Raw genomic sequence first — 23,536 nt, 5'->3', positions numbered from 1 at the left:
CCCCGATTTAAATTCAATGGTGTGAATGCTGGTAAAATGCGCGAAGTGTCGCTGCTCACCAGTAAAACGAACTCTTCTGTGATGTAACAGTCGCAATGACAGTTCGTTACGGTGAAGAAAGCAATGCAATTTGTGGACGTCTCCTTGGTCCTGATTCCTTCGCTGTGAAAAGGATGATCTAAAATACATCTCGGTACAACGGTCGACACGTTTGGCTTCTCATTACCACCATCAAAAGGTATCGTTTTCTATAGTGATTCACTCACGGATCAAAACAAGCAAACAATGGAGGCACATTGTGTCCTTCAGCCCTGGAAAAGGTACGTTTCGTTTTTTTTTTTATTCTCTGCCACTATGAACACGTTGTCTGCCGTTACCCATTATTCCATTCCCGAAGAAATGGAGGAAGGCTCTGTTGTTGCTAATCTAGCCGCTGATTTGGGACTGGACGTGAAAACACTGAGTAGACGGAAGATGCGGTTAGACATCATTGCCAATAAGAAATACTTGGATGTGAACAAAGAAACGGGCGAACTGTACATCGTTGAGAAGATAGATCGAGAATATCTCTGCGCTTCTAAAACAGCCACGACTTGTTTTCTGAAATTGGATGCAACAATCGAAAACCCAATACGAATATTCAACATCGAATTGGAAATAATGGATATCAATGACAATGCACCGAACTTTCGACGAGATTCCATACATCTGGACATATCTGAATCCACGCCAACTGGGGAAAGATTTTCCTTAAATAATGCAGTGGATTCTGATGTCGGTACAAACTCAGTTAAAACGTACTATCTCAGTGAAAGTGAGCATTTTAATATTGAAGTTCAGACTGGGAGAGACGGGTCAAAGTTTGCTGATCTAATTTTGAAAAAGACTTTAGACCGAGAGGAGCAGGCGGTTCATAATCTAATACTCACCGCTGTAGATGGCGGAGTCCCCGCGCGCTCCGGAACAGCCAACATCATTGTTCGCGTGCTGGACACGAATGACAACGCCCCTCAATTTGAAAAGGATAATTACAATATAAACATAATGGAGAACTACCCATTTGGAAGTCTTGTAGTTAAATTGAACGCAACTGATATAGATGATGGTACTAATTCGGACATCATCTATTCATTTAGTTTGTATACATCAGAAAAGGCTCAAGGAACATTCAGTTTGAACCCAACTAACGGAGAAATCAGAGTAAAAGAAATGATTAATTATGAAGATTTTAGAATCTATGATATGGAAGTCATAGCAACCGACAAGGGGACCAATTCCTTATCAGGACAGTGTAAGTTAACTATTCTAGTCACAGATATGAATGATAATCATCCTGAAATCTCCATCAAATCATTTCAAAGTCCAGTCAAGGAGGTTATAGCAGTAGACACGGTGATAGCAGTAGTCAGTGTCAGCGATAAAGATTCAGGTGACAATGGAAAAGTCGATATTCACATTGCGGATCAATTGCCATTTGCTCTAAGAGAGTCTTCTGATAACTATTATGAGTTGGTAGTTTCAGAGCCTCTGGATCGTGAGAAGGTCCCTGAATATGAAATCACTTTTACGGTAACAGACAGGGGTTCCCCTCCGCTATCTGACAATGAAACTATCACTTTAGAACTACTAGACGTTAACGACAACGTTCCACAGTTCCCCCAGTCGTTCTACACTATTCCCGTTATGGAGAATAACGCACCTGGGGCCTTGCTAAGTTCCCTCACTGCGTTTGATCCAGACCTCCATGAAAACCAGTATCTAGTTTATTTCATCATAGAGAAGGAGATAGTGAACACCTCCATGTCCATGCTGTTCTCCATCAATCCGGAGAACGGTAATCTTTACGCACTAAAGACGTTTGACTATGAGATAGAGAAGGAGTTCCTTTTCCACATTGAGGCCAGAGACTCTGGTGTTCCTCCGCTCAGCAGTAACGTGACTGTCCACATCATTATTGTGGACCAGAACGACAACACCCCGGTCATAGTGTCTCCGTGGCGCGCGCACGGCTCCGTGGTGGAGGAGAAGATCCCCAGATCCACCGATAAAGGATCCCTGGTCTCCAAGGTGATAGCCATAGACACGGACTCGGTCCAGAACTCTCGAATTACATACCAGTTTCTACAGGTTACTGACGCCACCTTATTCAGTCTGGACCAATACAACGGAGAGATACGTACTATGAGAATGTTCAGTTACAGAGATCCGCGTCATCAACGGCTGGTTGTCATCGCCAAGGACAACGGGGATCCTGCTCTCTCTGCTACAGTTACCATAAAGCTCTCAACAGTGGAGACTGCCGTTAAAGCCTACGCTGACATGACGGAAGTGCCTCTAGAATATGACATATTTTCAGATTTAAACCTGTATTTGGTGATCGGCCTGGGCTCAGTGTCCTTTTTGTTATTGATCACCATATTGGTCACCTGTGTGCTGAAGTGTCAGAAACCAATGCCAAGTAAAGCGGCCCCTCCCAGTAGGAACAGCGTGATCAGCGAGAGGAATTCGACCATCGCGGATTCCACCCTGGTCTCCAACGATGCCTACTGGTACAGTCTGTTTCTAGCGGAGACGAGGAAAGGAAAGCTGGTAGTCAGACAGCCTGTGCCAAAGGCAGGTTCCAGATACATCGTGTCCAGTCTACCAAGGAGCACGGGATTGACAGAGACCAGCGACTCAGCGGCCTCTACTTTGCAAGTAAGAGTATACTCTTAATTTATTATAACATACTTCAATGCTATGCTATATATACAGTTGCTGTAGTCCCGTGCGTAAAACCAGGGCACAAATATATACAGATAATTAATAAAAGTTGTATTTAAAAATAAAAAACATATTTGGACATATGTATTTCCTTAATCCAGCAGTTAGTCTCACCAGAAAGGTGAACATATTTCCAATTGTAAGGTGGTCTGGTAAAATGCGCAAAGCGTCGCTGCTCACCAATAAAACCCACTATTCTGTGATGTAACAGTCGCCATGACAGTTCGTCGCTAGCAAGACAGTAAGGCAATTTCATGTGAACAGCTCCCTGGTCCTGAATCCGTCTTTGACAAATGGTCATTTAAATTGCATTGCATTACAACGCTGGAATTGTCGTCGTCTCGTCTTCTCATATTCAAAAAGGTCCCATTTTGTTGCATTGCGGAAAACAGTCAAACGATGGCTGAACATCGCATCGTTCAGCCCTGTAAAAGGTACGTCTCGGTCTTTCTTCTTTTCTCTGCCACCTTGAACACGATGTATGCGGTTACTCACTATTCTGTTCCCGAGGAAATGGAGGAAGGCTCCGTTATTGCTAATCTGGCCTCTGATTTGGGGCTGAACATGAACAGTCTCAGTAAACGCAAGATGCGCTTGGATGTTATTGCCAACACAAAATATCTGGACGTTAACAAAGAGACTGGCGAGCTGTATATCGTGGAAAGGTTGGACAGGGAATCTCTTTGTCCAACTAAGACAGCAACATCATGTTTTCTTAAAATGGATGCAACAATTGAAAATCCAATAAGGATGTTCAATATAGAATTAGAAATCATGGATATAAACGACAACGCGCCACATTTTCGACGGGACACAATGGATTTGGATATTTCAGAGTCTACTCCCGTGGGTGAGCGATTCTCTCTGAACAATGCAGTGGACCCGGACGTTGGTAGCAACACTGTTAAAACCTACCACCTAAGCGAGAGTGAACATTTCAATATCGAAATACAGACTGGTAGAGATGGAGCAAAATTTGCTGATTTGATACTGAAAAAGGCTTTAGACCGAGAGCAGCAGGCGGTTCATAATCTAATACTCACCGCTGTAGATGGCGGAGTCCCCGCGCGCTCCGGAACAGCCAACATCATTGTTCGGGTTCTGGATACAAATGACAACGCCCCTAAGTTTAATACAGACACGTACAAAATCGATATAATGGAAAACTCTCCAATTGGAAGTCTTGTTGTTCAATTGAATGCAACAGACTTAGATGAGGGCACCAATTCGGAAATAACATATTCATATAGTTTGTATACATCGGAGAAAACGCAAGGCACTTTCAGTTTAAACGCTAACAATGGAGAAATAACGGTAAAAGAAATGATAAATTATGAAGATTTCAGGATTTATGACATGGAAGTCATAGCAACAGATAAAGGAGCGAATTCCTTGTCAAGTCAGTGTAAATTAACAATTTTAGTTACAGATATGAATGACAATCATCCAGAAATGTCTATAAAATCGTTTCAAAGTCCTATAAAGGAAAATGTAGCCATAGACACTGTGATAGCAGTTGTTAGTGTCAGTGATAAAGATTCAGGTGAAAATGGAATCGTCAATATTCACATTGCGGATCAATTACCTTTTGCGCTTCGAGAGTCTTCTGATAACTATTATGAGCTGGTAGTTTCACAACCTCTGGATCGTGAGAAGGTCCCTGAATATGACATAACTTTTACCGTAACAGACAGGGGTTCCCCTCCACTATCTGACAACGAAACTATGACTTTAGAACTACTAGACGTAAACGACAACGTTCCACAGTTCCCCCAGTCGGTCTACACTATACCCGTTATGGAGAATAACGCACCTGGGGCCTTGCTAAGTTCCCTCACTGCGTTTGATCCAGACCTCCATGAAAACCAGTATCTAGTTTATTTCATCATAGAGAAGGAGATAGTGAACACCTCCATGTCCATGCTGTTCTCCATCAATCCGGAGAACGGTAATCTTTACGCACTAAAGACGTTTGACTATGAGATAGAGAAGGAGTTCCTTTTCCACATTGAGGCCAGAGACTCTGGTGTTCCTCCGCTCAGCAGTAACGTGACTGTCCACATCATTATTGTGGACCAGAACGACAACACCCCGGTCATAGTGTCTCCGTGGCGCGCGCACGGCTCCGTGGTGGAGGAGAAGATCCCCAGATCCACCGATAAAGGATCCCTGGTCTCCAAGGTGATAGCCATAGACACGGACTCCGTCCAGAACTCTCGGATTACATACCAGTTTCTACAGGTTACTGACGCCACCTTGTTCAGTCTGGACCAATACAACGGAGAGATACGTACTATGAGAATGTTCAGTTACAGAGATCCGCGTCATCAACGGCTGATTGTCATCGCCAAGGACAACGGGGATCCTGCTCTCTCTGCTACAGTTACCATAAAGCTCTCAACAGTGGAGACTGCCGTTAAAGCCTACTCTGACATGACTGAAGTGCCTCTAGAATATGACATATTTTCAGATTTAAACCTGTATTTGGTGATCGGCCTGGGCTCAGTGTCCTTCCTGTTATTGATCACAATATTGGTCACCTGTGTGCTGAAGTGTCAGAAACCAAAGCCCAGCAATGCGGCTCCTCCCAGTAGGAACAGCGTGATCAGCGAGAGGAACTCGACCATCGCGGATTCCACCCTGGTCTCCAACGATGCCTACTGGTACAGTCTGTTTCTAGCGGAGACGAGGAAAGGAAAGCTGGTAGTCAGACAGCCTGTGCCAAAGGCAGGTTCCAGATACATCGTTTCCAGTCTACCAAGGAGCACTGGCCTGACAGAGACCAGTGACTCGGCAGCCTCTACACTGCAGGTAAGAATGACCTACACACATTCTTTAATATACATAGCAATACATTTGATAGAGTTGTTTTCTTCAGTGCACAATTATCGTGCGTAAAATTGATGAATAGGTTGACTCAAGTTCGACCACGTGTTGATTGCAATTTTTTGTGCAATCAACAGTTCCAGCTCCACATTCAATGTACTTATATGCAACCAAATCATTCAATTCACAAGTTGAAAAGTCACTGTTGTCCCGTTGCAACTGCTCTCACAGAATACTTCAAGTTTAAACGCACTAATAATACAACCTAAACGTTTGCAATTTCAGAGCTGCATAGGCTGGCAAAATGCGCAAAGTGTCACTGTTCACCAATAAAACGCACTATTCTGTGATGTAATCGTCGCCATGACAGTTCGTCATAGTGATAGACGCAGTGCCTATTGTGTGTGGACATTTTCCGGTCCTGAATTTCGATTCCTTCGATATCATTTTTGTCCATCTTCAAAACGTTACAAGGTCGTCTCGTTTTCTTGACGTAAATTCAGCACAACTTCATATTTTCGTTGTGGTGCATTACGCACAGAGATAAGCAATACAACAATGGAGACGCACATCAGTGCACAGCACTGGAGAAGGTACGTCTCGGTATTTCTTATTTTCTCTACCGCCATGAACACAGCATGTGCGGTTACTCACTATTCTATACCGGAAGAAATGGAGGAAGGCTCTATTGTTGCTAATTTGGCTGCTGATTTGGGTCTTGATGCGAAAACCTTAGTTAAGCGTAAAGTACGGTTGGATGTTATCGCCAATAAGAGGTATCTGGAGATAAACAAAGAGACGGGAGAGCTATTCATCGCGGAGAAGATTGACAGAGAATACCTATGCAACAGCAAAAATCCATCTTGTTTCCTCAAAATGGATGTTTCGATTGAAGAACCAATACGAATGTTTAATATTGAAGTGGAAATAATGGACATAAATGACAACGTGCCCCATTTTCGCAGGGACACCATGCACCTGGATATATCAGAATCCACCCCGGCAGGTGAACGATTCTCGTTAAACAATGCAGTTGACCCAGATTTCGGTACAAACTCTGTAAAGTCGTATCACTTAAGTGATGAAGAGCATTTTAGTATAGAGATTCAAACTGGGAGAGACGGGTCAAAGTTTGCTGATTTGGTTCTAAAAAATGCTTTAGACCGAGAGGAGCAGGCGGTCCATAACCTAATACTCACCGCTGTAGATGGCGGAGTCCCCGCGCGCACAGGCACAGCCAACATCATTGTTCGCGTTCTAGATACGAATGACAACGCCCCTCAATTTGATAAAGAAAGCTTCACCATCAATGTGATGGAAAACGCCCCAATTGGAAACCTTGTGATTGAATTGAATGCAACTGACTTAGATGAGGGAACCAATTCGGAAATAATATACTCATATAGCCTTTATACATCAGAGAAAACGCAAGCAATTTTCAGTTTGAATTCTAATAGTGGTGAAATCAGAGTCAAAGAAATGATTAATTATGAAGATTTCAGGATTTATGATATGGAAGTCATAGCAATGGACAAGGGACCCAATTCCTTGTCAAGTCAGTGTAAATTAACTATTTTAGTTACAGATATGAATGACAATCACCCAGAAATGTCCATAAAATCGTTTCAAAGTCCTATAAAGGAAAATGTAGCCATAGACACTGTGATAGCAATTGTTAGTGTCAGCGATAAAGATTCAGGTGAAAATGGTATAGTTGACCTCCATATTGCTGATCAATTGCCATTTGCACTAAGAGAGTCTTCTGATAACTATTACGAATTAGTAGTTTCACAACCTCTGGATCGTGAGAAGGTCCCTGAATATGAAATCACTTTTACGGTAACAGACAGGGGATCCCCTCCGCTATCTGACAACGAAACTATGACTTTAGAGCTACTAGACGTAAACGACAACGTTCCACAGTTCCCCCAGTCGTTCTACACTATACCCGTTATAGAGAATAATGCACCTGGGGCCTTGCTAAGTTCCCTCACTGCGTTTGATCCAGACCTCCATGAAAACCAGTATCTAGTTTATTTCATCATAGAGAAGGAGATAGTGAACACCTCCATGTCCATGCTGTTCTCCATCAATCCGGAGAACGGTAATCTTTACGCACTAAAGACGTTTGACTATGAGATAGAGAAGGAGTTCCTTTTCCACATTGAGGCCAGAGACTCTGGTGTTCCTCCGCTCAGCAGTAACGTGACTGTCCACATCATTATTGTGGACCAGAACGACAACACCCCGGTCATAGTGTCACCGTGGCGCGCGCACGGCTCCGTGGTGGAGGAGAAGATCCCCAGATCCACCGATAAAGGATCCCTGGTCTCCAAGGTGATAGCCATAGACACGGACTCGTCCAGAACTCTCGGATTACATACCAGTTTCTACAGGTTACTGACGCCACCTTATTCAGTCTGGACCAATACAACGGAGAGATACGTACTATGAGAATGTTCAGTTACAGAGATCCGCGTCATCAACGGCTGGTTGTCATCGCCAAGGACAACGGGGATCCTGCTCTCTCTGCTACAGTTACCATAAAGCTCTCAACAGTGGAGACTGCCGTTAAAGCCTACTCTGACATGACTGAAGTGCCGCTAGAATATGACATATTTTCAGATATAAACCTGTATTTGGTGATCGGCCTGGGCTCCGTGTCCTTTCTGTTATTGATCACCATATTGGTCACCTGTGTGCTGAAGTGTCAGAAACCAATGCCCAGCAAAGCGGCCCCTCCCAGTAGGAACAGCGTGATCAGTGACAGGAACTCAACCATCGCGGATTCCACCCTGGTCTCCAACGATGCCTACTGGTACAGTCTGTTTCTAGCGGAGACAAGGAAAGGAAAGCTGGTAGTCAGACAGCCTGTGCCAAAGGCGGGTTCCAGATACATCGTGTCCAGTCTACCAAGGAGCACTGGCCTGACAGAGACCAGCGACTCAGCGGCCTCTACTCTGCAGGTAAGAAATACGATGCCCACTGGTACAGTCTGTTTCTAGCGGAGACCAGGAAAGGAAAGCTGTTTGTCAGACAGCCTGTTCGAAAGTCGGGCTCCAGATACATCGTGTCCAGTATTCTCTACTCCGAGTCTCTGCTTTGAGCCTCTACCCCAGGGATCGTCAACTAGATTCAGTCATGGACCAATTTTGTTATTGAGCGCATGGTCGTGGGAACGGAACATAATAGCAGATCATTTGTAGACTGCAAATTGACTAGAAGAAGCCCAAACAGATAAAATGTTTGACTAAAACAATAATTTCAAACTTTACCTACATTTGTATACCATCACGTTTCTCTCTATTACGCTTGGGAAGTCTTGGTAACAGATTTCTTAAAATTAAAATCTCTTCGAGCTGATTTCCTGGTGTTGTTACAGTCTTATGCTCAGAACACTTTGGGGGCCAAATAAAACCACTGGACAAATTCGTCCCGCGGTCCTGCTCTACTCGGACTCTACTGGTTTAACGTAATGTGCAACAACTTTACGTGTGGGTTCGCTACAGTACGCAGTTGCCATGCGTAAAATTGATAAACACGTTGGCTGAAGTTCTACCATCATTTGAAAGTGTTCACAATAACAACAACCGTTATACTTTCACACCCCATTCGTTTACCATTGACTAATCAATTCACCTCGAACAGATAACTAATATTTCTGTCCACAACGGCTGGTAATTGTTACCAGAAGGAATCACAATTACCCAATAATATGCCTAAATAAAGCAATGTTCATAATGTATTCTTTACCTCACATTCTAGCAATATTGTTGTGTGTCGTATTTTTTGATCGCATAAATAATATCACCAAAAAGTGTGCAATAAACATGTATTAAATCCAACGTTGCAAGGGCTGCTAAAATGCGCACAGGGTCGCTGCTCGCCAATGAAACGCATTCTTCTGTGATGGAATGGTAGCCATGACAGTTCACCATAGCGATAAAGGCAATGCGTATTCTGTATGGACGGCTCGCGGGTGCTGACATTTATCTGCTTTTGAGAAGGTCGTTTTTGTCTATATCTTCAAAAGGTTACATATCTAATTTTCTTGACACAAATTCGCCACCAGTGCAGTATGAGGCACATCCCAACAATGGAGGTGCATATTAGTGGAGAGCCCCGGAGAAGGTATGTCGCGGTCTTTCTTCTTCTCTCTGCCGTCTTGAACACGGCATCTGCGGTTACTCACTATTCCATTCCCGAAGAGATCGAGGAAGGCTCCGTTGTTGCGAATTTAGCTGCTGATTTGGGGTTGGATGCTAAAATCATGGCTCAACGAAAAATACGGTTGGATGTTATCGCCAATAAGAGGTATCTGGAGATAAACAAAGACACAGGGGAGCTACTAATAGCGGAGAAGATTGACAGAGAATACTTATGCAACGTTAAGACATCCTCTTGTTTCCTCAAAATGGATGTTACCATCGAAAACCCAATTAGACTATTTAATATTGAAGTTGAAATAATGGACATAAATGACAACTCTCCCCAATTTCGCCGGGACACCATGCACCTGGATATATCTGAATCCACCGCTGCAGGAGAACGATTCTCGCTAACCAATGCAGTAGACCCAGATTTTGGTGCAAACTCTATCAATACGTATCACTTAAGCGAGAGTGAGCATTTCAGTATAGAGATTCAGACCGGAAGAGATGGGTCAAAGTTTGCTGATTTGATTCTTAAAAAGGTTTTAAACCGAGAGGAACAGGCGGTTCATAATCTAATACTCACCGCTGTCGATGGTGGAGTCCCCACGCGCTCCGGTACAGCCAACATCATTGTTCGCGTTATAGACACGAATGACAACGCCCCTCAATTTGATAAAGAAAGCTACAACATTAATGTGATGGAAAACTCTCCAATTGGGAGCCTTGTGGTTAAATTGAATGCAACAGACTTAGATGAGGGAACCAATTCGGAAATAGTATATTCATATAGTCTTTATACATCAGATAAAACCCAACAAACGTTTAGTTTGAATACCAAAAATGGTGAAATCAGAGTCAAAGAAATGATTAATTATGAAGATTTCAGGATTTATGACATGGAAGTCATAGCAACTGATAAGGGGCCTAATTCCTTGACAGGGCAGAGTAAATTAACTATTTTGGTCACAGATATGAATGACAATCACCCTGAGATATCAATTAAATCGTTTCAAAGCCCTGTCAAGGAGGATATTCCAGTAGACAGTGTGATAGCAGTGGTTAGTGTCAGCGATAAAGATTCAGGTGACAATGGGAAAGTTGATATTCATATTGCTGATACATTGCCTTTTGCACTAAGAGAGTCTTCTGATAAATATTACGAATTAGTAGTTTCACAACCTCTGGACCGTGAGAAGGTTCCTGAATATGAAATAACTTTTACGGTAACAGACAGGGGTTCACCTACGCTGTCTGACAACGAAACAATGACTTTAGAACTACTAGATGTTAACGACAACGTTCCACAGTTCCCCCAGTCGTTCTACACTATTCCCGTTATGGAGAATAACGCACCTGGGGCCTTGCTAAGTTCCCTCACTGCGTTTGATCCAGACCTCCATGAAAACCAGTATCTAGTTTATTTCATCATAGAGAAGGAGATAGTGAACACCTCCATGTCCATGCTGTTCTCCATCAATCCGGAGAACGGTAATCTTTACGCACTAAAGACGTTTGACTATGAGATAGAGAAGGAGTTCCTTTTCCACATTGAGGCCAGAGACTCTGGTGTTCCTCCGCTCAGCAGTAACGTGACTGTCCACATCATTATTGTGGACCAGAACGACAACACCCCGGTTATAGTATCTCCGTGGCGCGCGCACGGCTCCGTGGTGGAGGAGAAGATCCCCAGATCCACCGATAAAGGATCCCTGGTCTCCAAGGTGATAGCCATAGACACGGACTCTGTCCAGAACTCTCGGATTACATACCAGTTTCTACAGGTTACTGACGCCACCTTGTTCAGTCTGGACCAATACAACGGAGAGATACGTACTATGAGAATGTTCAGTTACAGAGATCCGCGTCATCAACGGCTGGTTGTCATCGCCAAGGACAACGGGGACCCTGCTCTCTCTGCTACAGTTACCATAAAGCTCTCAACAGTGGAGACTGCCGTTAAAGCCTACTCTGACATGACTGAAGTGCCTCTAGAATATGACATATTTTCTGATTTAAACCTGTATTTGGTGATCGGCCTGGGCTCAGTGTCCTTCCTGTTATTGATCACCATATTGGTCACTTGTGTGCTGAAGTGTCAGAAACCAATGCCCAGCAAAGCGGCCCCTCCAAGTAGGAACAGCGTGATCAGCGAGAGAAACTCAACCATTGCAGATTCCACCCTGGTCTCCAACGATGCCTACTGGTACAGTCTGTTTCTAGCGGAGACAAGGAAAGGAAAGCTGGTAGTCAGACAGCCTGTGCCAAAGGCAGGTTCCAGATACATCGTGTCCAGTCTACCAAGGAGCACTGGCCTGACAGAGACCAGCGACTCAGCGGCCTCTACTCTGCAGGTAAGAATGACCTACACCTCCGCTTCCAGGAAAACAAACGCTTACATCAAATCAACCAGCAACAATCAGAGGACGACCTCGAGCAGCTGTCTCAATATCTTTGTGGGTTATCGTCCTATTTATATGTGTCTCTATACGTTGTGTTCTTCAGAGGTATGCATAGGCTTAATTGTGACCCAAACAGATGAAAATAGCACACCAGCCTTTGCTCACCTTAAACATCTCCTCAAATACAGTCAGTAGCTTGCCCCTTGACTAAGAGCATCACAATGCCAGTTCAAGACACTTGAGGTCATTTGGTTCAATGGGATCACTAGGAGAGAGGGTCTTGATTCACATCTCGAGCAGCGGTCTAAGTACCTGTGTGGTTTTAATTTTTTGTTGTTGAATTTTTTTAATTTGACCCCTTTTTCTCCCCAATTTCGTGGTATCCAATTGTTGTAGTAGCTACTGTCTTGTCTCATCGCTACAACTCCCGTACGGGCTCGGGAGAGACGAAGGTTGAAAGTCATGCGTCCTCCGATACACAACCCAACCAGCCGCACTGCTTCTTAACACAGCGCGCATCCAACCCGGAAGCCAGCCGCACGAATGTGTCGGAGGATACACCGTGCACCTGGCAACCTTGGTTAGCGCGCACTGCGCCCGACCCGCCACAGGAGTCGCTGGTGCGCGATGAGACAAGGACATCCCTACCGACCAAGCCCTCCCTAACCCGGACGACGCTAGGCCAATTGTGCGTCACCCCACGGACCTCCCGGTCGCGGCCGGTTACGACAGAGCCTGAGCGCCAACCCAGGGACTCTGATGGCACAGCTGGCACTGCAGTACAGCGCCCTTAACCACTGCGCCACCCGGGAGGCCCCTGTGTGGGTTAAAGGCAGTTAACCCACTGTTCCCCGGGCTCCTGAAGACGTTGATGTCGATTAAGGCAATACCCCCACACCTCTCTGATTCAGAGGGGTTGGGTTAAATGCCGAAGACACATTTCAGTTGAAGGCATTCAGTTGTACAACTGACTAGGTATCCCTCTTTCATATGTTAAACTCAGTGGATGGCTTGCCCCTTGACTCAGAGTACCACAGTGTAAAGGTTGAGACAGCTGAGGTCATCTCGGTCAATGGGATCACTATGAAGGATGAGCTTAGCGTCTGCTGATATTGTCAGGAGCTTCTCTCGCAGGCAACATACTGCACTTGTTCCTGATTGGTTGAGTGTCATGTTTTCTCCCAGGAGTGATCTGTCTTTCCTGTTTGAACTGTAAGAAAAACGAAGAGTGTATCTCAATGGTCCAAAGTGACATGCTCTCCTTTAAAGGCCCAGTGCAGTCCAAAACATGATTTCCAGCATTTTATACACATTTCCACACTACGAGTTTGGAATAGTACTGTTAAAATGTGAAAATCATCTCAAATGTCATTTGTCATGTGCCGAATACAACCGTTAAATTAATACTTACGAGCCCTTAACCAACAATGCAGTTTTAAGAAAATAAGAGTTAAGAAAATATCTACTGAATAAACTAAAGTTTAAAAAAGTAACACAATTAAATAACGATAATGAGGCTATATACAGAGGGTATCAGTACCGAGTCAATGTGCGGGGTTACAGGTTAGTTGAGGTAATTGAGGTAATGTGTACATGTAGGTAGGGGTAAAGTGACTTGGCGCTCTGGTACTGCTTGCCGTGCGGTAGCAGAGAGAACAGATTATGACTTTGGTGGCTGGAGTCTTTTTTCACATTTTTTGGGCCTTCCTCTGACACCGTCTAGTATAGAGGTTCTGGATGGCAGGAAGCTTGGCCCCAGTGATGTACTGGGCCATACTAACTACCCTCTGTAGCGCCTTAAGGTCAGATGCCGAGCAGTTGCCATACCAGGTGCAGCTTTATAACTTTGAGGATCTGGGGACCCATGCCAAATCTTTTCAGTCTCCTGAGGGGGAATAGGTATTGTCGTGCCCTCTTCACGACTGTCTTGGTGTATTTGGATCATGTTAGTTTGTTGTTGATGTGAACAACAAGGAACTTGAAGCTCTCGACCTGCTTCACTACAGCCCTGTCGATGTCAATGGGGGTGTGCTCGGACCTCCTTTTCCTGTTGTCCACGATCAGCTCCTTGGCCTTGCTCACATTGAGGGAGAGGTTGTTGTCCTGGAACCACACTGCCAGGTGTCTGACCTCCTTCCTATAGACTGTCTCATCGTTGTCACTGATCAAGCCTACCACTGTCTTGTCGTCTGCAAACTTAATGATGGTGTTGGAGTCATGCTTGGGAGTACAGGAGGGGACTAAGCACGCACCCTTGAGGGGTACCTGTGTTGAGGATCAGCGTGGCAGATGTGTTGTTTCCTACCCTTACCACCTGGGGCGGCGCATCAGGAAGTCTAGGATCCAGTTGCAGAGGGAGGTGTTTAGTCCCAAGGTTCTTAGCTTAGTGATGAGCTTTGTGGGCACTATGTGTTGAATGCTGAACTGTAGTCGATGAACAGCATTCTCACATAGGTGCTCCTTTGGTCCAGGTGGGAAAGGGCAGTGTGGAGTGAAATTGAGATTGCGTCATCTGCGGATCTGTTGGCGCGGTATGTGAATTGGAGTGGGTCTAGGGTTTCCGGGATGATGGTGTTGATGTGAGCCATGACCAGCCTTTCAAAGCACTTCATGGCTACAATTGCCAGTGCTATGGGGCGGTAGTCATTTAGGCAGGTTACCTTGGTGTTCTTGGGCACAGGGACTATGGTGGTCTGTTTGAAACATGTAGGTATTACAGACTCGGTCAGGGAGAGGTTGAAAATGTCAGTGAAGACACTTGCCAGTTGGTCAGCGCATGCTCTGAGTACACGTCCTGGTAATCCGTCTGGCCCAGCGGCCTTATGAATGTTGACCTGTTTAAAGGTCTTACTCACATCGGCTATGGAGAGGATGATCACACAGTCGCCCAGAACAGCTGGTGCTTTCATGCATGCTTCAGTGTTGCTTGCCTCGAAGTGAGCATAGAAGGCATTTAGCTTGTCTGGTAGGGTCGTGTCTCTCAGAAGTTTGCGGCTGAGTTTCCCTTTGTAATCTGTAATAGTTTGCAAGCCCTGCCACATCCGACAAGCGTCAGTGCCTTTGTAGTAGGATTCAATCTTAGTCCTGCATAGCGTGATTTTTTTTATAAGCGTCCGGATTAGTGTCCTGCTTCTTGAAAGCAGCAGCTCTAGCCTTTAGCTCATTCCGGATGTTGCCTGTAATCCATGGCTTCTGGTTGGGATATGTACGTACAGTCACTGTGGGGACGACATCATCGATGCATCTATGGATGATGCTGGTGATTGATGTGGTATACACCTCAATGCCATAGGATGAATCCCGGAACATATTCCTGCCTGTGCTAGCAAAACAGTCCTATAGCTTAGCATCCGCGTCATTTGACCACTTCCGTATTGAGCGAGTCACTGGTACTTCCTGCTTTAGTTTTTGCTTGTAAGCAGGAATCAGGAGGATATAATTAACGTCAGATTTGCTAAATGGAGGGTGAGGCAGAGCTTTGTACACATCTCTGTATGTAGAGTAAAAGTGTTTAGAGTTTTTTTCTCCCCCTCTGGTTGGACATGTGACATGAGGTAAACAGATTTAAGTTTTACTGCATTAAAGTCCCCGGCCACTAGGAGCGCCGCTTTTGGATGAGCATTTTCTTGTTTGCTTATGGCCTTTTACAGCTCGTTGAGTGCGGTCTTAGTGCCAGCATCGGTTTCTGGTGGTAAATAGACAGCTACGAAAAATATAGATGAAAACACTCTTGGTAGATAGTGTGTATATTGTGGAAATGTAGTGTAAGAGCTGTTAGAAAAGACCGCCTGAAGTTTTAGCCTGTTTTGGTGGGATGGATTTTAGTCCTGCCTGGTGAAATCACCAGGCGGTAAATAACTGTAGTTAATAGACCAATAAGAATGAGAGTTCCAAACCTCTCTGCCAATAACAGCTCTTTGTCTGTTTTCTGTTCCCCACTCAGACCACTCCCAGACCGTCATTGCAAAATTCTTGCTTGAGAAATTGCTCTTTGCTTAGAAGCAATTCTTGTTTCTTTTTTTGACCATTTTAACTTAAAACAATCACAGTAAGGTACTTAATTGTTACCCAGAAATGTTTTGTGTGCTGGTACATTCAAATGACAGCTTGGTTGGCCATCCTCATGAAGGCATTTTCGTAACCTCTATTACGGAGTAGTAATTTGGGAAACCAGGCCAATTCAGACCGTGATAATCTAATCATAGTTCCCAAAGAGATACAGTGAAACAATGTGGTGTGGTTTCAGAGAGCATAGCCCATATATTTTGCGGGAAGCTCCCTGTGGGATGGTTCTCATCGCGTGAAACATGATACCTTATTGTCTAACACAATTCTAATAGTTATCAACGCGGGCCACCTTGTAGACATCGCAAGCAGAACGGCTGAACCAACAAGTGGCTTGTTAACAATGCAATATTTTGTAGCCAAATGATGTCAATGCTATTCCAACAAAGCTAGACCTATTTTGAAGCGTGCCTTGCTTAACTCCTCTATTTCAATTCACTCACTGGCATGGCCATTCAAAATATAATACTTTAAGCGGTGTTCCAATTCCAGAACAAGCGAAGCAACATCGACTCAGAGAAGCTGTCTGGAAGTTACCGTAACATATCCGATGAGCGTGCATCACCAAGTGTACATTAAAACCATATTACTGTGCCATAACAACAGGCAACTGCAGGTAAAACCAAGATGGCACCGTGAATAACCAAGATGGCATCATGAAAAGCCAAGATGGCACCGTGAATAACCAAGATGGCATCATGAAAAGCCAAGATGGCACCGTGAATAACCAAGATGGCACCGTGAATAACCAAGATGGCATCATGAAAAGCCAAGATGGCATCGTGAATAACCAAGATGGCATCGTGAATCGATGAATAACCAAGATGGCATCATGAAAAGCCAAGATGGCATCGTGAATAACCAAGATGGCACCGATGAATAACCAAGATGGCATCATGAAAAGCCAAGATAGCACCGTGAATGGCATCGTGAATAATGGCCAAGATGGCACCGTGAATAACCAAGATGGCATCATGAAAAGCCAAGATGGCATCGTGAATAACCAAGATGGCATCGTGAATAACCAAGATGGCACCGTGAATAACCAAGATGGCATCATGAAAAGCCAAGATGGCACCGTGAATAACCAAGATGGCACCGTGAATAACCAAGATGGCATCATGAAAAGCCAAGATAGCACCGTGAATAACCAAGATGGCATCATGAAAAGCCAAGATGGCACCGTGAATAACCAAGATGGCATCATGAAAAGCCAAGATGGCACCGTGAAAAGCCAAGATGGCATCGTGAATAACCAAGATGGCACCGTGAATAACCAAGATGGCATCATGAAAAGCCAAGATGGCACCGTGAATAACCAAGATGGCATCATGAAAAGCCAAGATGGCACCGTGAATAACCAAGATGGCATCATGAAAAGCCAAGATGGCACCGTGAATAACCAAGATGGCATCGTGAAAAGCCAAGATGGCACCGTGAATAACCAAGATGGCATCATGAAAAGCCAAGATGGCACCGTGAATAACCAAGATGGCATCATGAAAAGCCAAGATGGCCTCATAAATAACATAGATATAACACTTTGGTGAAACGTTTATTTCTGAGAAGAAGCCATGATGATTTCATGTGATATTGTCTGATATCAGCAACCTGGCAAATTACTGAACAGAAAAGTGTAACAATTTGTTTTCTTTTCAGCATCACATAAACTACCTAAAATTAAGAAGGTCACACAGTTAAATCTCAGAAACTATTCACATAAACATATTGAATACTGTTTACCCAGATACACAGTATATAGAAAGTGTCAGGTGCAGAGAGGGAGCAGGTGTAACATTTCCACTTTCCACCTCATCACCAGTCTAAAAACAGGTCACCTTCTGGCGTTGCAGGGTAATCCGTATGACAGGCCTAGTTCCTTTCTCTCTAGAAACCGTTCACCTCTCATTCATTCATATCACTTCCCTCTAGCATCTCAGTAAACAGCTGCAGCACCTGCTGTGGAGAACAAAAAAGCCTTCTAATTTGGTCTGACAGGTTGAGTGGTGTGTTGCTGTGTGGCATGTGGCCTGTATTCCACTGCACTGACTGTGCCTGCATACTGCAGCCATTTAGCGGTATACTGCATCCTTTTTCGAGGTAACACAGTGATGAAGATTACACAGTGATGAAGATTACACAGTGATGAAGATTAGACAGTGCCAGAAGCAATTTTATTTATGTATGTTCTACTAGAATATGAGGAGACAGAAACCCCTCAAGCTTTCAAAACAGACCAGATATGTTTTCACATTAGTGGAACATTAGAGGAGTCTATTATTAGTCTAGAGGCATCCGCTCATCATTGACATCATAGGTTCTTATTTCATGTTTGATATGCTTATTGACTTCCTTCGTCAAATATAGTCAACTGCAGCTGTAAATGCATTCGAATAAACCCTTCTCTCTCCCATAGTGAGCCCAGTCAAGCTGAAGGCCTAGCTTGGTGTACAGCTTTTCAGTGCAGCCACTCCCCCTCTATGCTGCAGAGGTTATCTCTCCTCCTCTTACACCACTCAGTAAGAGAAGGAGTGCAGGGAGGAGATCTGCAGTAAGAGATGGGCCAGGGTTGTAGTGTTGCTAGTTTTGCTAAGCACCTCTCGCTCTATACCAGTGGCCATATGGCCTTTCCAGGTGTTCTGCAAGAGCTGCTCTCCTGCTATTATACATTTGCACACTCATTACAATGGACAGTGTTTTCAGAAAGTATTCAGACCTCTTGACTTTTCCCACATTTTGTTACCTTAGAGCATTCACTTTAGAATTAGGCTGTAAACGTAACAACATGTGGAAAAAGTCAAGGGGCCTGAATACTTTCCGAAGGCCCCTGTATAACAAATGTTTTCCTTGATCAAGGCTAGTTCTCGTTGAAAGGTAAGTTTGACAGAATAAGTGATTGTGTGCGGTCTTGTGTGTGAGGGTGAATGGTGTTTGTGTGCGGTCTTGTGTGTGTGGGTGAATGGTGTTTGTGTGCGGTCTTGTGTGTGAGGGTGAATGGTGTTTGTGTGCGGTCTTGTGTGTGAGGGTGAATGGTGTTTGTGTGCATACGGATTGCTGAAAACGGTCATTTTCCTAACTAACTCATGTTACCCTTTTCAGACTGTCATGCAATTCTTCCTGCTAAGCTGTGCTGTCTGTTTTATCTTAAGCATCTTCTGTTTTGGGCTATACTATTCAAAGTTCAGACTGTTTCTCAGACGTATAAGATAATCTCTTTCGTAGAAATGCAATGATTAAAACGACAAAAATGGGAGATTGTAGCCATAGGCCATAACCATGCATACAGAAAGAGTTCCTCTTCTTCTGTTCTGCAATGTCTTGACCATTGAAACGCTTCTTTCTTTTCTCCCTGTTCTTAAGTACCCTAAGTGAGGGAAGTCCACTCTGCAGCTGGAGGTACGCAGGAGTCTCACTCACCCGCCCCGGAACCCCTTTTTGAATGACCTTACAGAAATGATGTGTTTTTTTTTGTGTGTCATTCTTTTGTTGTTTTCAGTGGAAATCCTGTTCTCCTGTCGTTGTTTTCTTCCTCTTGGAGGAGGAGCTGTGGTTTTGATGACAAAAACGTCACTTGGCCAAGTTGATACCAATACCCCGTCCCTCCTGCCCTGTTCCTCATGGCTTAATTGAGTCTGGCCTGCACCGACCTTTTGTCCTGTTTAACTGAGCCTCATCCCAAAACAAACCACTGCTGCCCATATTAGACTCTCACCCTCAAGGCCTATTGAGCCTGTCTCAAGCTCTAGAAATGCTACTGTTATGATGGTGATGTCTAGGTCATACCGACCTAGTTTCCTAACTATACAGTACATTGGGTCTTTCTCCTCTGCCAGAACAGTGACTTTTTGGCGCTTTCCTGTCAGGGAAAAAAACAAATGGCATTGATTGACCTCAGTAGACATCAGACAGAGACGGAGTAATAATCATAACGCTGCAGATAGTAATAATCTGGGATCTATTTGACAGAAGCTCTGGCTTTAGTTGTAATCCAGATTAAAAAGAGGGGGATCGATTAAGGCATGTCCTCTCTACTGCAATCGCCTTTTGTTTTTTCGGGCACACACCTGTCTGTCACACCTGACTGCAGCCAGTCACTGAGCCCTAAGCCCAGCACCTGGTCCTGGGGCCGCAGAATGACAGCCCAAAAAGAATGAAAAACTTAAACATGTCCTGCTTACACTCAGCCACAACTATGGACTCCCTTGACTGATGCATCTTACAGTATCATGCCAGGCCCTCCCTGAAACCACCACAGAAGCTCTCTAACCAGGCTGTCATACATATGTGTTTTTACATGAACAGAACTATACAGCTAATAAGCTTTGACACAGTCCTCTGCATGGGATATTAATTTGTGTTCATCTCCTTCAGTCCCATCACTAAAGCAGATCAGGCACATCCTCTACTGCATCTCAGACTGTTTGTTTGGTGGATTGGACTGTGGTGTTTTTGGTGTGATTGGTTGATTGTTTGATTGTTTGACTGACTGTTGATGAGTTCACAACACGTTTGACCCTTGTGAATTCCTGTTTACTGGGATGTGACGTATGACCTAATTCTTCGTGCAGAGGGACGGGAAAGGAAACTAATCGCCCAGTTACTTAGCAACCACTCTCTCTCCCTCATATAATCTTGGAGCATGGTATTCATTAATAGTCACACCCCTCCCTCCCACCCACCCACCCTCCCACCCCCCCACCACCACTACAAGTCCCACTCTGTCGTTCTGCCTGATGCCCTGTCTGACTGACAGACCTCGGCTGCATGAGACATGTCAGAGTTTGGCCAATCATAAGGCTGTGAATGTCCCAGATGACTCCCACTTTTGTCTAATTCTCTCCTCTCATTTGCAGGGGTCGACCACCACTGGCAGCAGTTCCTCGTAAGGCTCCATCCCCATTGGTCCGCTGAAGTGACATCAGGAGGAATCCCCGTCCACTGAAGAAAGGAACTCCATCCTTACCCTACTCAGCCCCCTCCCCTAAACGCCCAGCCCCTCAGTGACACTCCAACTGCACCCCCTTGGCCCCACAATAACTGTACCCCAAGGACCTAAAGGACACTATAGTGACCCCTTCCCCCATCCCCCGTCCCCTAGCCATGCCCCAATCTATTTTTAAGCACACGCTAGCCCCAATCAACTTCACAAGTCTTTCAGCGTCCATTCAACACGCATGATTCTTGCATGGCTCTGGCCCATCACTGTGGGCCCTTCGTATTTCAAGAGAAAAGACACTAGAGACACAGAATGAACAAGTAGAGGTACCACTGGACATACAAAAGGAGTTCCAAACAGCCACTATGAACTAACAGAGACGGACATGGGGATGTGGAGTTGTCTTCAAAGATAGTAACCCATCTCAGAAAAAGATGTTAGGCTTTCCACTTCAGTGTTTCTTCTTGTTCTGGCAGCGCAAAGGTGTGGAGATGTATAATCAAGCAAACAAAAAACGTGTAAAGAAATATGTCAGATGGCTTAAGTAGCTACAGAGGATTAATAACAGTATAGGACGAAAGGGAATTAGTGTTGTGTGATGTAGAGGTAGGTCATTTAGTCGTTTTCTGTAGTGTACAAAGACCTTGTGCTACATGTGAGTGAGACACTCTTTAGAATACTTTTGTCATCCAATTTATCAAACAAGGAAATAGGGGTTCATTAAGAAATGTCTCGATGCTTAGGTTGTTACAAGTCTACTGATTTAAGTGTGAGGCACGTGACATCCCGGCAACTTTGAGAGAGAAGAAAAAACACACTTTTACGTTCCATTTCATTTCTTATTTTTCAAACTATGTACAAAATGTGACTGCTAAACAAAATGAAATGCCAATATTTACAGTACTACAGTAACTACTACTATTATCTCTGCTTTAAGTTATGATCAAGGCAAGTCTATAATTAGTGCTTTGTGTAGCCTATATTATCTATCGATGGTGCAATGTGTAGTCATTCTTTTATATGTATTGTACTGTATCCGATGGTGATTTGTTATATATGGGTACCATTACATTCATGATGAATTACCTCTTTTTCTCTGTGAATTAGTGGTTATTTGACCTTTCCCGAGGTGGGCCCACTCATCCTTAGCACATCAAAGATGCCCCTAACCACTGATACAAGGTCAGATCACTTTCAGCGCTCTAATGGTTCAACAAGGTTAGTAGGGTATCTGACGATCCTAGAGCTGTTGTTTAGGGGCAACGTCTACAGTAGGCTAAGACTAGGGCGGCTGACCAGTTCAGGCTCCACGGCAGCTCATTGGTTGACACGCTAGCTAATGTAGCTTCTGTAGCTACAGCTGCTGCAATCAACAGAAGGGGGGACAGAAGACAGAAGCAGGAACGTCAATCGGTCATCGGATCATCGGAAACTGAGTCATTTGAAGTGATAGACTATGAATCTCCTTGGTTCATTCTTGGCGTATTGATGGTAGGTGATAGGTGGGTATCATACAGTCATAGGTGGATATTGAAGGTGTGTAACGTCATGCAAATCTCACTGGTATTGTAACTGTAGAACTTCTGTAATCCTCATTAGGAATGGTTGCACGCAATAAGTTGAAATGGGAACGATATCAGCTGGATATTAACTTAATAATTAATTGAACTGTAAGTTCGGCCATATGAGGGGAACAACACGTTTTTACTGCAAAGGTAAGCAAGAACGACGTTCAATTAGGCCAACAGTGACCAATTCAATGTAGTTTTGAATCGAAAAATTAGCTAAACTCAGCGCAGATAATATGAGGGAGTTCTATTAACCGCGAGTCGCGAGCACCAGTCTATGGCCCGTGACGTGAACGGGCAGAAGCGATGAGGGAGTAGCGCCCTTCTCAAATCAAACAGTAATGCAAACCACTCAGCCATGTTGTCAACAAGGTAGAATCGTGCATGAATTGTCCAGAAAAATACATCAAATCAAATGTTATTTGTGACATGTGCCGAACACAACAGGTATGACTGTGAAATACTGACTTTACAAGCCCTTAACTCTATTACTTGAACTGCATTGTTGGATAAGAAATTATTTACTAAATAAACAAAAGTTAAAAATAAAATAAAAAGTTACACAATAAAATAAAAATACAGAGGCCATATTACAGGGGGTGCTGGTACCGAGTCAATGTGCGGGGGTACAGGTTAGTCGAGGTAATTTGTACATGTAGGTAGTGGTAAAGTGACTATGCATAGATAATAAACCGTGAGTAGCAGCAGTGTAAAATCAAAGGCATGACTTGGGTGACTGGAGTCTTTTTTGGGCCTTCCTCTGACACCGTCTAGTATAGAGGTCCTGGGTGGCAGGAAGCTTGGCCCCTGTGATGTACTGGGCCA

At 44.2% G+C, this 23,536-nt stretch overlaps 1 protein-coding gene and 1 pseudogene across 4 annotated transcripts; both read left to right on the top strand.

Moving 5' to 3' along the window:
* The first annotated feature begins 120 nt into the window (after positions 1–120).
* LOC115130575 (protocadherin alpha-C2-like) lies at positions 121–22,234 on the top strand. Of its 4 annotated transcripts, none has more exons than XM_029661853.2 (3): positions 121–2,697; positions 19,568–19,603; positions 21,061–22,234. In XM_029661853.2, exons 1-2 carry the CDS (start codon positions 286–288, stop codon positions 19,577–19,579), a joined length of 2,424 nt encoding a protein of 807 aa, XP_029517713.2. In that variant the 5' UTR covers positions 121–285; the 3' UTR covers positions 19,580–19,603; positions 21,061–22,234. The 4 variants fall into 4 exon arrangements, with proteins under 4 accessions (XP_029517713.2, XP_029517712.1, XP_029517711.2 ...); XM_029661852.2 differs by lacking the exon at positions 121–2,697 and adding an exon at positions 2,891–5,574; XM_029661851.2 differs by lacking the exon at positions 121–2,697 and adding an exon at positions 9,379–12,094.
* LOC115130576 (protocadherin alpha-C2-like) lies at positions 6,009–8,594 on the top strand (annotated as a pseudogene).
* Positions 22,235–23,536: the final 1,302 nt, after the last annotated feature.

This window comes from Oncorhynchus nerka, linkage group LG6, assembly GCF_034236695.1.
Source record: "Oncorhynchus nerka isolate Pitt River linkage group LG6, Oner_Uvic_2.0, whole genome shotgun sequence".
Taxonomy (NCBI): Eukaryota; Metazoa; Chordata; class Actinopteri; order Salmoniformes; family Salmonidae; genus Oncorhynchus; species Oncorhynchus nerka.
Note: the sequence above shows the minus strand (reverse complement) of the source record. Positions and strands in the feature narration are given on the sequence as shown.